Genomic DNA, 15,246 nt, shown 5'->3' on the forward strand with positions numbered 1-15,246 from the left:
TCATGCAGACTATAGTCCACATCAAATGCATTCAGACTACAACCATGGAAACCAACCATCTCCTCCCACTTCCATTTTATCTCCTCTCAAACAAATACCCATGGTTTGTCAAGGAGAGGATACATGAAAAATAATCAAATACTAATACTGTGACAACTTGCTCTTCTCGTGGGCTGGCAAACACAGGTTTAACACATTGAGTTATCCCCCTAGTCCAATAAGAGTGTAATAAGAGAGGCAGAAATTTCGACAGTTAGAATATTACTAATAGAGGGGAAGGAACTTTTATGTGTGACCACAGATTCTGCAGCATACTCCCTATTAAACTCTTCTGAAGACCCAATCAAGAGAAGGAGAACATATCCAATAACCTAGAATAGCTAAAACAATCTTGAAAAAGAACAAAATTGGAGGACTTACACCTTCCCATTTCAAAATGTACTACTACAAAAAGCTACAGTAACCAAGACAGTATGGAATAAGCATAAGACATCTAGATAAATTGAATTTAACAGAAATAAACCCTCTCATTTACAGTCAACTGACTTTTGACAAGGGTGCCAAGGCAATTCATTGGAGGAAAAAACAGTCTTTTCAACAAATGGTGTTGGGACAATTGGTTATTAACATTCAAAAGAATGAGGTGGAATCTCTACCTCACACCTTATATAAAAATTAACTCAAAATACACCTAAGATATAAATGTAAGAGTTAAATCTACAAAACTCTTAGAAGGAAGCAGGCATAAATCTTCATGACTGCGGATTACACAACAGTTTCTTAGATATGACACCAAAGGCAAAAGCAACAAAAGAAAAAAAATAGGTAATATAAAAGTTGAGCTTCCCCAAAATTTTAAAATGTTAAGGACATAACTGAGTGAAGAGACAATCAAAAGAATGAGAAAAAATATTTGCAGATCACGTACCTAATATGGAACTAGCACCCAGAATATGTAAAAAGAACACTTACAATTCAACAAGAAAATAACCCAATCAAGGGACCCCTGGGTGGCTCAGTTGGTTGGACAACTGCCTTCGGCTCAGGTCATGATCCTGGAGTCCCGGGATCGAGTCCCACATTGGGCTCCCAGCTCCACGGGGAGTCTGCTTCTCCCTCTGACCTTCTCTTCACTTATGCTCTCTCACTGTCTCTCTCTCAAATAAATTTTTTTTTAAAAATCTTAAAAAAAAAAGAAAAAGAAAAAGAAAACAACCCAATCAAGAAATGAGAAAAAGATCTGAGTAGGCATTTCTCCAAAGACACACAAATAAGCACATAAAAAGATGCTCAACTTCATTAGTTATTGAGGAAATGCAAATCAAAACCACAATGAGATACCACTCCAACCCACTGGGATGCCTATATAAAAAAAAAGTTACCAAAGATGTAGAGAAGTTGGAACCCTCGTACATTGCTGATGCGAATGTAAAATGGTGTAGCAGCACAGAAAACAGTTTGTCAGTTCTTCAGAAAGTCAAACATGGGAGTTAGTAATCATAGGGCCTAGCAATTACACTTCTTAGGTAAACACACAAGAGAACTGAAATTTTTTTCTTTCTTTAAAGATTTTTTTTATTTATTTGACAAACAGAGATCACAAGTAGGCAGAGAGAAGGGGGAGCAGGCTCCCTGCTGAGCAGAGAGCCTGATGCGGGGCTCGATCCCAGGACCCTGAGATTATGACCTGAGCCAAAGGCAGAGGCTTAACCCACTGAGCCACCCAGTCATCCCTGAAAAGAAATTTCATGTAAAACTTATACACAATTGTTCACAGCATCTATATTTATAGTCCCCAAAATGTAGAAAGAACTGATGAACAAAATGTGGTATATCCACAAAATAGAGTATTTTCCCAGTGGAGTACTGATACAAGTTACAACGTGTAGAAACCTTGGCAACAATATGCTAAGTGAAAGAATCAAGGTAAAAAAGACCTCATATCATATGATTCCATTTATACGAAATGTCCATACTAAGCAAATCCAAAGACAAAGGCATATTAGTGGTTATCAGAGAATGTGGAGTGGGGGCAGGAGGATGCATAGGAAATGACTGCTAGTGGGTACACGATTTTGTTTGGGGGAAGGGAGTGGTGATGAAAATGTTTTCAAAAGACAGTGCTGGTAGTTGTACAACTTTGTAAATACATTAAAAGCCACTGAACTGTACATAAAGAATGAACCTATGATATGTGAATTATATTTCAATTTTTAAAACTCTGGGAATTCAAATTTGAAAAGTACTTTGGAAATCTGTTCAATTTCCTATTTTGATAAATGCACTACAGTAATATAAAAGAATATTCAGGGAATGTAAATTCAAGAATTTAAGGGTAAAGAGGCATGAGGTATGCAACCTATTTTCAAATGATTCAGAAAATAAATTATTCATTTATTTGTTTATAGAGAGAGGATAGGACAATATGAACACAACTGGTGAGTCTTGGTAAAGGATATATGGAGGGGAGGGAGTTCCTTGTACTACTGTTTCAACTTTCCAGTAAGTTTCAAATTTCAAAATAAAAAGTAACAAAGGAAGATAATGTAACCAATATAATTGGACTATTGCCCCTTTGGGGATCGTTTTTTTGATAATGATAATTTGTTTCACCTATGTAACTGAATTTTGCGACTGTATAATTTTTAAAAGACAAAAATAAAAATATAGAGATATAGCAGAAGAATAAGTAAACAGAGGAAAAAATCAATTAGAAGCTGGTAAGAGCTAAAAGTCCTTCCAAAGTGTACCACTCAAGGTATCAGCTGACAAGGTCAAACCTTTACTTTCTGACTAAGATTTCATAAAATGAACATTTTTTTTCAATTTTTCAATTTTTACATGAAAATGTTTTTCAATTCTACATCATTAAAGAAAATATTAAGGTCCATTTATCCTGCTTTAATACTATACTGAGATAATTTTTTTAAACTGAATTTACCACTAGTGATATAAAGGATAAAACATGTTCTTCCTAGCATTTAATCAATACACGAAGCAGTGTGATCAATCACAAGTTAGATAATATGAGAATGAATCAGGAAAAAAGGGGGAATTATATTTCAGAAACATCGACTCATCTATACTATTCCATGTTAACTGGGTTCAATGCCTTTAGGGAAGACACCACTGAGGGCTCACACAGCCTCTCCCTATTACAGATGACTTTTATTATTTTGTCAGACTCAAACCTTTTGATTTGGTATTATCTAATGCAATAATACAATTAAGATTTCTTTAAAGATTTTATTTATTTTGAAAGAGAGAGAGAGAGAGGGAGGGGAGGGACAGAGGCAGAGGGAGAGAGAGAAACCCAAGCGGACTCTATGCCAAGCAAAGACCCTAATGTGGGGATCCATCCCACAACACTGGAATTATGACTCAAGCCGAAATTAAAAATTGGACACTTAACCAACTGAGTCACCCAGGTGCCCCAACACAATTACATTAAGATTTGCATCAAAACAGGGGCGCCTGGGTGGCTCAGTCAGTTAAGTATCTGCTTTTGGCTCAGGTCATGATCCCAGAGTCCTGGGATCCAGCCACACATTGGGCTTCCTACTTAGCGGAGAGTCTGCTTCTTCCTCTCCCTCTGCTTGTGTATTCTCTCAGTCTGCCAAATAAATAAATAAAATCTTAGAAAAAAAAAGATTTGCATTAAAACTTGTTCTCAAAGTGATCTACAGATTCAGTGTAATTCCCACTAAAAGCCCAAGGGCCATTTTGGCAGAAATACAAAAACTCATCCTAAAATTCACGTGGAATTTCAAGGGACCCTGAACAATCTTGAAAAAGAAGAACAAATTTGAAGAACCAACACTGCCTGATTTCAAAACTTACTAGAAAGTTACAGTAATCAAATCAGAGTGATACTGGCATAAGACCAACATATAGACTAATGGAACAGAACAGACACGCTAGAAAGAAACCCTCCAACACATGGCAAATTGATTTTCTTTTCTTTTTTTCTTTAAAGATTTATTTATCAGAGAGAGCGCAAAGCAGGGGGAACAGCAGGCAGAGGGAGAAGCAGGCTCCCCCCTGAGCAAGGAGCATGATATGGGACTCAATCCCAGGACCCTGGAATCACAACCAGAGCAGAAGGGTAGACTAAGCCACCCAGGTGTCCTGGCAAACTGATTTTCAACATGGATGTAAAGACCAGTCAATTGGAAGATGATAATGTTTTCAATAAATCATGCTGGAAAAAAATGGATACCCATATCAAAACAACGAAGTTGGACACTGATCTTATATTGTATACAAGAATTAACTCAAAATGGATCTAAGACCTAATTTAAGAGCTAAAACTACAAAATTCTTAGAAGAAAACATTGGGGAAAAAAATCTTCATGACATTGGATTTGGCAACAACTTTATGCATATGACACCAAAAGTATAAATGAAAGAAAAAATAAGTAAATTGGACTTCATCAAAATTAAAAACTTGGAGGAATAAAAGGCCACTATCAACAGAGTAAGAAGGCAACTTACGGAATGGAAAAAAAATAGGTGCAAATTACATATATGATAAGTAATTAATACCCAGAGAACATCTATAATTAAACATTGAAAAAGCAACCTAACTAAAAATGGGGATAGCAGGGCATCTGGGTGGCTCAGTAGGTTAAGTGTCTGTCTTCAGCTCAGGTCATAACCCCAGGGTCCTGGGATCAAGCCCTGCTCAGTGGGGAATCTGCTTCTCTCTCTCACTTTCCCTCTGTGTACTCTCACTTTCAAATAGAAAAATAAATCTTTAAAAATAATAAATAAACAAATATAAATAAAAATGGGGATAGGATTTGAATAGACATTTCTCCAAAGAAGATATACAAATGGCCAAAGGCACTTAAAGGCATTTAAAGATGCTCAATATCACTAATCATTAGGGAAATACAAATTAAAACCACAATGAGATACCACTTCACACAAATCAGGATGGCTATTGTCAAAAACAAAAACAAAATAAAAAACAAGTATTGGCTAAAATTTGTGGCACTTGGAACCCTTGTGCAATTTTGGTCAGAATGTAAAATACTATAGCTGCTATGGAAAACAGTATGGCAATTCCTCAAAAAATTAAAAACAGAATTACTATATGATCCCGCAATCCCACTACCATACTCAGAAGAACTGAAAGCAGGGACTTAAATAGGTATTTATACACCCATGTTTATAGAAGCATATTCACAACTGCCAAAAGGTAAAAGCAATTCAAGTGTCCATCAACAGATGAATGGATAAACAAAATGTGGTATATACATACAACAGTATAGTATTCAGCCTTCAAAAGGAATGAAATTCTGACACATGCTACAACATAGATGAACCTTGAAGACATAATGCTAAGTGAAACAAGCCAGTCACCAAAAGAGAAACACTGTATGATTCCACTTATTTGACATACCCAGAGTAGTTAAATTTACGAAGAAAGAAAGTAGATGGGGCACCAGGGTGGCTCAGTCGGTTAAGCAGCTGCCTTAGGCTCAGGTCATGATGCCAGGGTCCTGGGATGGAGCCCTGCGTCGGGCTCCCTGCTCAGCAAGCCTGCTTCTCCCTCTCCCTCTCCCTCTCCCTCTGTTTGCTGCTCTGCCTACTTGTGTTCTCTAGCTCTCTAATAAATAAATAAATAAAACATTAAAAAGAAAGAAAGAAAGTAGAAATGTGGTTGCTAGGGGCTGGGGAAGGGTAGATGGGGATCAATACAAAATCTGGGAAGATGAAAACATTCTGGAGATGGCTGCTGGTGAAGGCTGCACAACAATATGAGTGTACTTAATGCCACTGACCTGGACCCTTTAAAATTGTTAAAATGGTAAATTTTATGTTATGTATATTCTAAGAAAACTAAAAAAATGGTTAAAATGGTCCATTTTGTCTCTGTATATTTTGCTACACACACAAAAACAGAAACAAAACTTGTTCTCAATCTAACTCTCCTCATTACAAACTGTTAAACAAATCAAACTCACCTTGGCAACTTAATAAACTGCTCTCCCATACAATTCTTTGGTTCTTAAGGCTAATCCCTGGGGGTATACTTGCCTTACCCTTTTCAAAATTGCTCACTAATGTAGGTAAATCAAACAGCCAGGATACACTAGGGTATCTACTTTAAAAAAAAACAAACAAAAAAACAAAAAAGAAGAACAAAAGCAAACACCTTTTCTACTACTGAAAACATCCATTAAGGGAAAAACTTAATGAGAACAGAAGTGTACTTAAAGGAGGAAGATCAAATGTGCTCTTTGACAAACAGCTGCTAAGTTTCAGTCTAGCAAGTAAAACAGAGCTTTATATACAAGTTTGCTTTTTTCCTGGTTTAGGTAAAGTTGGCCGGAAAAAGGTAAGCCAATCAATCATCATAAAGCAAATGATCTTCATTCACGGAACTACACACCATCAACTACCAATAGAACAGCACCTAGACTTTAATTTCTACAAGTTAATCAGAGTGTTAACAATACACAAAACCAACATTTTCCATATTGGCAAAGGTGCAAAATTGGGTTTATCCCTTTCTATATCAGTAATTTTAATATTTATTTAATTCTTTTAAGATGAATGAAATTTTCAAGTAAGTTCAATTACAAAATTACCTTAGAATAGTGCTCCTCCTGTACTCAATGGTATACTTTTTTTTTAAATTTTGTTTATTTGACAGATGGAGATGTCAAGTAGGCAGAGAAGCAGGCAGAGAGAGAGGAGGAAGCAGGCTTCCTGCTGAGCAGAGAGCCCGCTGTGGAGCTTGATACCAGGATCCTGGGATCATAACCCGAGCCGAAGGCAGAGGCTTTAACCCACTGAGCCACGCAGGCGCACTCTCAATGGTATACTTTTAATTGCCTTCTTAATATACTGATCTACACAGCAGTCACCGATTTCGTTAAATAATATAAAACCTTTCAGGCTGGGTTATGGACATTGAGAAGGGTATGTGCTATGGTGAGTGCTGTGAATTGTCTGAGACTGATGGTTCACAGACCTGTACCCCTGAAGCAAATAATATATTATATGTTAATATAAATAAATAAATAATATAAACTTTTCCAACAAGGTCAACTATAGATTATGTGCTAGTCTGAGACAGGCATGTCTTAAGCAACTAATTAAATTCATTGGTACAATGCACCAAAAAAGAAACAGTCAGCAGGAGAAGTAAGATAACTAGAATGGGAGTCAGATGACCTATTTTCTACTACAAATTAGCTGTGTTATCCTGGGCAAGTCACTTAGCTCAACTGTGTCCTGACTTGTAAAGCTTTGCCCAGGGTCCCAACATGAAGTTTCTAATTTGACATTTTGCCAAATATGGGTATTTTTAAAAATTCATAACAGTAAGAAGAGTATTATCTCAAAATAGAAAAAAAAAGTACAGAAAAATAGCTTTATAAGTTCATTACATTGTCCTTACTTTTTTCGTCTCACTTTAATGAAAACTTCTATAGGGACTAAGCAAGCATTTATTGGAGAAACAGTATTTTGTAACCCAAACTGCCTTATTTCTTAATCTGAAGAAGTAAAATAATAGCATGGGTTCTGGATTCAGTACTAGATTCAAATCCCAGCTTTACCACCTACTAGCTGTGTAACATTTTAACCAATTTTTTTGGTTTTTGTTTTATCATTTCCCTGAGCCTACATTATAAAAATGCAGACATCTACCTCAAAGGGGTATTGAAACAAATAATGAAAGTATCTAGTACGGTACTGGCACATAATATGCATTCAGTAAATGGTAGCAGTTACCTAAAAAGGAGATGAGATAGGATTATCATCAAGATTCTATGACTTTATAGACATGCAACAGAAAAGGAAAACTATACATAATAAAGCCCAAGAAGATATATATATTGAAATAGTTAGGGGGACCTGGGTGGCTCAGTCCTTAAGCATCTGCCTTCAGCTCAGGTCATGATCTCAGGGTCCCAGGACGGAGCCCCACATTGGGTTCCCCACTCAGGGAGCAGTCTGCTTGTCTCTCTCCCCCTTCCCCTCCCCCTGCTCTTGCTCTCTCTCTCAAATGAATAAATAATCTTAAAGAAAAGAAAAGAAGGGAAAAGAAAAGAAAAAGGGTGCCCGGGTGGCTCAGTTGGTTGGGTGTCTGCCTTCAGCTTGGGTCGTAATCTCAGGGTCCTGGGATGGAGTCCCACGCTGGGCTCCCTGCTCAGCAGGGAGTCAGCTTGTCCCTCTGCTCCTCCTCCCGCCCACCCCTCCCCACTTGTTCTCTCTCTCTCTCTCACTCTGTCTCTATCTCAGGAAATAAATAAAATCTCAAAAAAAAGAAAGAAAGAAAGAAAGAAAGAAGCAGTTAATTTATAATGGGTTAAAAAAGGAATTTTTTATAATGGGTAAAAAAAGGAACTGATTTTATTTCTTATACTTTTGGTTATGTAGGAAGGTAGATTTGGTAAAAACAAAACAAAACAAAAAACAAAACAAAAAAAAAAGGTAGACTCTTTTTACTTGCCAACTCAAGACTAGTACTTTTTAAAAACTGCTTTGCTTTCTCTTTAAAGCAAAATATTTTATTTACCTAATCTATCACTGAATCAGGCCAGAATTGGTTTTCAGAGGTTATCTAGTGCATTTTCACCTTACTACCAGATAGACTCAGGAAGGAATGTGCTTAAACTCATCTCCAATGCTTCATTCTTAACGTGTTTTATCACTCTGATGAGAAAAAGTCTAAATCCTTCTCAAATTTATCGCTTAGAAATCTCATATATAGGGGTGCCTGGGTGGCTCAGTGGGTTAAAGCCTCTGCCTTCAGCTCAGGTCATGATCCCAGAGTCCTGGGATCAAGCCCCACATCGGGCTCTCTGCTCAGCAGGGAGCTTGCTTCCCTTCCTCTCTCTCTGCCTGCCTCTCTGCCTACTTGTGTCTACTACTACTGCCTGTCCAATGGATAAATAAAATCTTTAAAAAAAAAAAAAAGAAATCTCATATATAGAGTATGTTATATTTGGTATAATAATAGGGAAAATAAAAATTCATACTTGTATTTCCATAAATTCTGAAAGGAAATAAAAGACATAAAAAGTATAGAGGGCAGGATATTTGGGATGGGTTATTTCAAGATTTTTCACTGTATTTGCCTTTATGTCACTGTGACTCACAAATTGTACACATGTAATCACCTATTGAGATGTACTAAATAGGGGCACCTGGGTGGCTCATAGGTTAAAGCCTCTGCCTTCAGCTCAGGTCATGATCCCAGGGTCCTGGGATCGAGCCCCATATTGGGCTCTCTGCTCAGCTGGGAGCCTGCTTCCCCCTCTATTTCTGCCTGCCTCTCTGCCTGCCTCTCTGCCTACCTGTGATCTCTGTCAAATAAATAAATAAAATCTAAAAAAAAAAAAGAAGAAGAAGAAGAAATGTACTAAATAATAACCATAAGAAAACCTTCCATCCTTCAAGTTTCACAATAAGGTTTTCCTCCATCCAAATCTAATCAACTTTGGCTTGACCCACCATTCATATAACCATACTTATCAACACATCATTTTATATGTAAAGTCTTTTTTAAAGGTTTTTAAATTTATATATTTGACAGAGGGACAGAAAGAGAGGGAATACAAACAGGGGGAGTGGGAGAGGGAGAAGCAGGCTTCCCACTGAGCAGGGAGTCCAATGCAGGGCTCAATCCCAGAACCCTGGGATCATTACTTGAGCCAAAGGCAGACACTTAAGGACTGAGCCACCCAGGTGCCCCATGTCTTAAGGCTTCAATGAATGAAACTTGTAATATAACAAACTGTTACAGTAGTAACATGTAGCTTTTCCTTCTGTAAACATTTCCAGTGCCTCCAAAGTTCGCACTAGTATACAAAGTTATATTTCCTATTTTATCACCAGTATTGATAATTTATGGAATAAAGTACTTTCTACCTTGAATGAAGTCCCCATCAAAGTTTTTTAGAAATTTATTTTCATGAACAATAAATGAATTTTTCAAAAACAATAGAGTATTTTAAGTGAAAGTTACTCGAAATTATAAACTTACTGCAGAAAATTTACAGCATTTAACTTTTCAGTACCCTCCTTCAATTTCTCTCTTGTCTAGATTATAAGCACAAGCCTTGAAATGCTATTAAAAGCAGTGACTCACCTTGTTTACCTAAAGTTTGAATACAGAGTATTCGTGACAAAATTGCCATCCCTGCTGATAAGAATGGGCTCTAGACCAGTGGTTCTCAACCAGGGGTGAGTTTGTCCCCAGAAGACATTTAACAATGTCTGGAGACATTTATGGCTCTCACAACTGGATGGGTTCTACTGGCATCTAGTGGGTAAACGCCAGGGATGTTGTTAATGCACAGGACAGCCTCTAGCAACAAGAATTATCTGGACTAAAACGTCAGTATGTTGCTGTTGAGAAACCTTGTTCCAGATTACAGATTACAAGTAACTCTAAAGCAAATGATACATCTCCTCAACTAGAGAAAATCAAATAGAAATTCTGTATGGCTGTACTTTTGCCTCTAAAAATAATTTTCAAGGAAAAATAAATCCCTACAAAGCTTTTGCTATAATTTGCTATAAATTGCTGTACACAGTGTTTGTGTGCTTCTACCTAATTACAAGTAAGGCACAGGCCTCAAGATAAGAAAAAAAACCTCAATATGATAAAAACCTATGCTGTCTAATTGAGTATCTATCTTTAAAGTATCTGTATATAAACAAATACACACACACACATAGGTTTATATAGGCCTAGAAAATTTCCAAAAAAAAAAACCACAACTGTAATATTGGTTATCACTAAAGAATGGGATTTGAAGGATCAGTGGGAATAAAAGGACTTCTACTTTGCACCATATATCTAATACCTACACTGTTGAATTTTTCAACATGAGACTATATGACTTTTATCATTTTAAAGTAGGGGATAACTGGGTGGCTAAATTGGCTGAGCATCTGCCTTCTGCTCAGGTCATGATCCTAGGGTCCTGGGATTGAGACCTGTGTCAGGCTCTCTGCTCCTCGGCGAGCCTGCTTCTCCCTCTCTCTCTGCCCCCACCCCCTACTTGTGCTCTCTCTGTCTCTCTCACCCTCTCTCAAGTAAGTAAATAAAATCTTGAAAACAAGAAGTTAAAAGGAGAATATCATGCATACATATGCATACACTCTGATGACAGAAAAATTAATTCACAAACCTCACAAAAGTCTTTCCTTTAGGTTAGTTTCTTCTTTTTTACTTGCTTAAAAAAAACTACGAATCTAAAAATCAACATTTAAAAATTGTTTTTTTGAAGAATTTTCAACCTGATTTCTATTCTAAACAATAGTACATTTCAATAGGATCCAATGCAAGTTCTGATTTCTATTCAAGGCCTTGGACAGCTAAGGAGCATTCTTGCTATGCCTGAAGAAATATAAAACAAATATTTACCTATGTTTAGAACAACAAGAACCGAAGATCCTAAATGGTGGCATTCTCTAAGCTAGTATAATTCTAATAAAAATTTTACAAAAAGACCCAAGCCCATTCCTTAAGCCGAACGGTCTTTTGACTTAGCCAGCAAGGGAAAACAGCTTGTTTTTTCTTAGCTATAGGCTCTCACAATGAACAAATAAGAGGTCCTTAGAGTATCTATGCCTCTGTACACCAAATATATAAGACTTCAACTAATTCTAGAGCAAATAAACTAGGCCTCCACATTTCTTACTTATTTCTCACCAAGTCCTGCCCCTTTTGAAGAACAAGACAAATTTCACTCTCAAACTATAAAATAACTCTTTATCTTTCTGTATGTCTAAAGTATAAGTACTTGGTTCTAGAACATCTAGAAAAGACAAAAATAAAGATTTTAGCATTATTCATCAAATGCCAATTGGGTGAGTATTTTTTTTTTTTAAAGATTTTATTTATTTATTTGACAGAGAGAGATCACAAGTAGGCAGAGAGGCAGGCAGAGAGAGAGGAGGAAGCAGGCTCCCTGCTGAGCAGAAAGCCCGATGTGGGACTCGATCCCAGGACCCTGAGATCATGACCTGAGCCGAAGGCAGCGGCTTAACCCACTGAGCCACCCAGGCGCCCCAGGGTGAGTATTTTTTGAACAACATTATGATCTCTTCATACTGGAAATTCAAAGGCAATGATATGGGAGAAGATGGCTAATACTTTGAAAGAAAAAAGAAAAAGAAGGAAGAAATCTGCTTGGACAAAATATGTCATTTCACTCACAAACACATGGACTATCCTCTACCACACATACTGTAAAGACCAGATACTCCAGGAATTTCTTTCTCTGTGTGATATGGGAGAAAGAAGTCATAAAAATAAAATTTCCTTTTTCTACAGTAAAGTAAAGAATCTATATGCACCCTGAGCAACATCTTAGACTAAGATAAAGTCTCCAGGTATCCCAGACACATTCATTCCAAAAATGAGGCCCACCGATATACACTTAATACCTAAATCCTTTTTAGGCACAGAAAACTTAAGTAACAGGTAACTAAGGAGTTCTACCACTAGCCTAAATGGGTACAAGGATCATCAATAAGTAACATGCAAAAAAACCCATCAAAAAAACAAAAAGGTACGATTCTGCTCACAGCTTTAATCACATGGTATGGGGAATCCAAATGAAATACAGTAAGCTAGAGAAAGAGAGAGAGATGCTGTGTGTGTGTGTGTGTGTGTGTGTGTGTGTATACAACAAGCCTCATAGAAATGATTACTTCAAAAGCTCATTTCCCAGATATAACACATGAGCCAAAGAAGTTAGAAATTTATGACTTTGGGGTGCCTGGGTGGCTCAGTGGGTTAAGCCACTGCCTTCGGCTCAGGTCATGATCTCAGGGTCCTGGGATCGAGTCCCACATCGGGCGCTCTGCTCAGCAGGGAACCTGCTTCCTCCTATCTCTCTCTCTGCCTGCTTCTATGCCTACTTGTGATCTCTGTCAAATAAATAAATAAAATCTTAAAAAAAAAAAAAAAGGAAATTTATGACTTTGGAGGCTCACTCGCACTCTACCTCTGAAAAAATTTAAACATATTATTTATGTAAAAGTGCATTAGTGATCTTTCACATTACCTATGATAATTATGTAAAAATGGTCCAGAAAATCAAGGATATTACTTTTAGACAAAAGGAAACCTTTTCAATCTCCCTTACAAGTTAGGGAAGGAAAAAAAAAAAGACTCTATCTTTAAAATCTAAAGGTATTCCCACTTTGCTCTGTAGGTAAAAAGTACATGTGTTTTAGGTTCCTCTCTCATCCACTTTCATTGAAAGGATGAAAGAAAGTCTTCCATAAGCACAAGAGTGGAGGTGCTCCAGAGACTCTCCCCATAACTGCCTATTCAAATAAAATCCTGTCCCACTTTGACTTAGAAGTTATTTCTCTTAAAGTGAAATTCAAAGATACAGACATTCAAGGGACTAGCTTCCTTACAACCCACACACTATTTTTTCCAAAGCGAAATGTTGGAGTGAAAATGTACTAACATTTTAAAACTAAATGAACCCCTGTTCAGACATGGTAAGACAATGTAGAATGGTAAGACAATGCACTAACTGTATTCTGCAACCCACAAATAGTTTCTTATTCCTCTCAAACACAACAGCCAGGATAGTTGTACACAGAGAAATCTCTGTACTTTAACAGCAAGATCAGAGGCTAAAATAATTGGTCATAGGGGAATGAAGGAGGCACCTTAGAACCAAAATAGAATACTCTGGGCACTTAGAACAATAGCCGTCAAGAAACAGTACCATATCCAAGCCATGGTCAAGATAGATAGATAGATAGATAGATAGATATAGATATCTATATCTATATATATATATCTCCCTATTCCCCAGGGCCCAAAAGATGACGATGCCTTCCATCCCAGGTTGCTCGGACCTAAAAAGGCACAGTTAAGAGTTAAAGAGTTACAAGAAATGAAGGATCTGATCATTAATTTCTGCAAAAGCTGTTCAGTGTTTCAACTTCTCCAAGTCTAAAAATACAGACTTCAGCTATCCAGCTATTCTGAAGTGCAAAGATGCACTGGAATTTCCTTTTCCTGCATAACTTCACAAAAGGTCCCAGGTGCAAGACTCACGTGCTTTCTCAGGGTAAAAGCAGAGAGCTTCTTCATACTAACATGCTTCGAACTAAAAAAGGAGATTAAGAACACTTCTTTCATACGTAGGTAAGGTACAGGGCAAAGAATTGACAGACAACTCAACACTGGGGACAGGCATATAGTGGAAATGCCCTCTCAGCGAGCAAGCTCTGTCTGTCTCAGTCTCTCTCTCCCTCTCCTGTCTCGCTCGCTCTCTCAGTACCAAGGGCAGGGACTCTGGCAAGACCCCGCCCCCCATCTCCAAAGCGGGGTGGGCGGGAGGTAGCCAGAGGAGCCCTTGTTCCCGCGCGAAGCTTAGAGACCAAAGGACTCCCCATTGTGGGTCTACGGATGGTGACGCGAACCGGTCCCGCTCGAGCCGCGGGCTGAAGAGTAAGCTGAGGGCGCACTAGGCCCGCACCGCTGCCACTGCCGCCATGGAGCCGATTGCTGTCAGAGAACGGCTCCGCCCGGGGAGCCAGAGGATGGCCCGAGCCCTGTGCCGGCCCAAAGAGAAATCATGCCTCACACTGTATGGAAGGCGGGGGTCCTGGAAGCGTACCTCGGACACCTCGTCCTCGTCGCTGCCAGAGGCACCACCTCCACCCCCGGTCCTCAGCACTGCAGCCGCCAACTTGAAATCCAGCGCCGCGTCTCCTCCGGCCGCACCGCTGCCGCCGCCACCGACGCCCGGTGCGGGCCCGGCCTCCCCAAAGAGTCTCACGGTGCGAATCCCCAGTCCGACCCCTCCCGGCGGAGGCGGCTCCGAGGCCCCGGCTGGGGCGGATCGCGGAGCCACCGAGTCCAGGTCCTCCTCAAAGGAGGTGCCGCCGCCTCCGCCATCGGTCAGCATGGTTCGCACGCGGAGCCGGAGACGCTGCCGAGTCACTCGCAGCCACCGCCGCCGCCGATCCCGGGAACGAGAGGAACAGCAGGAGGAAGAAGCTTCTCCTTCCCCCCGTCCCAGCAGCGCCACTAACTTCTCACTGCCTAACCTGCTGCCTCCCGCCCCCCACACTCGCCACTGGCTGCAGCTCTCCAGCGGCTGCAGATCATTGGCCAAGGTGACCCGTCGCTCAGGCTCTTCGTCACGCGCCGCTTGCTGGCTCGCGGCCCCCAAGCTGCGTTGACCCGCGCAGGCCTAGGCGGTTGCGAACACCCGCCTACTAGTCCCCACGCGCCGA

At 39.2% G+C, this 15,246-nt stretch overlaps 1 protein-coding gene across 16 annotated transcripts in view; it reads right to left on the reverse strand.

Annotated features, from left to right (window-relative positions):
• The window catches only part of LOC101685149 (ankyrin repeat and KH domain-containing protein 1), a 131,545-nt gene extending 116,472 nt beyond the window's left edge, over positions 1-15,073 (reverse strand). For 15 of the 16 annotated variants that reach the window (XM_004744805.3, XM_045075407.1, XM_004744799.3 and 12 more), the window contains exon 1: positions 14,625-15,043. In XM_004744805.3, coding sequence (XP_004744862.2) covers positions 14,625-14,915 — 291 coding nt within the window. In that variant the 5' untranslated portion in view covers positions 14,916-15,043. Of the gene's footprint in view, positions 1-14,624 lie in introns of all 16 variants that reach the window. The other variant, XM_013052415.2, reaches the window with a different exon arrangement.
• Positions 15,074-15,246: the final 173 nt, after the last annotated feature.

This window comes from Mustela putorius, unplaced genomic scaffold, assembly GCF_011764305.1.
Source record: "Mustela putorius furo isolate JIRA1106 unplaced genomic scaffold, ASM1176430v1.1 tig00000145_pilon_pilon_pilon, whole genome shotgun sequence".
NCBI lineage: Eukaryota > Metazoa > Chordata > Mammalia > Carnivora > Mustelidae > Mustela > Mustela putorius.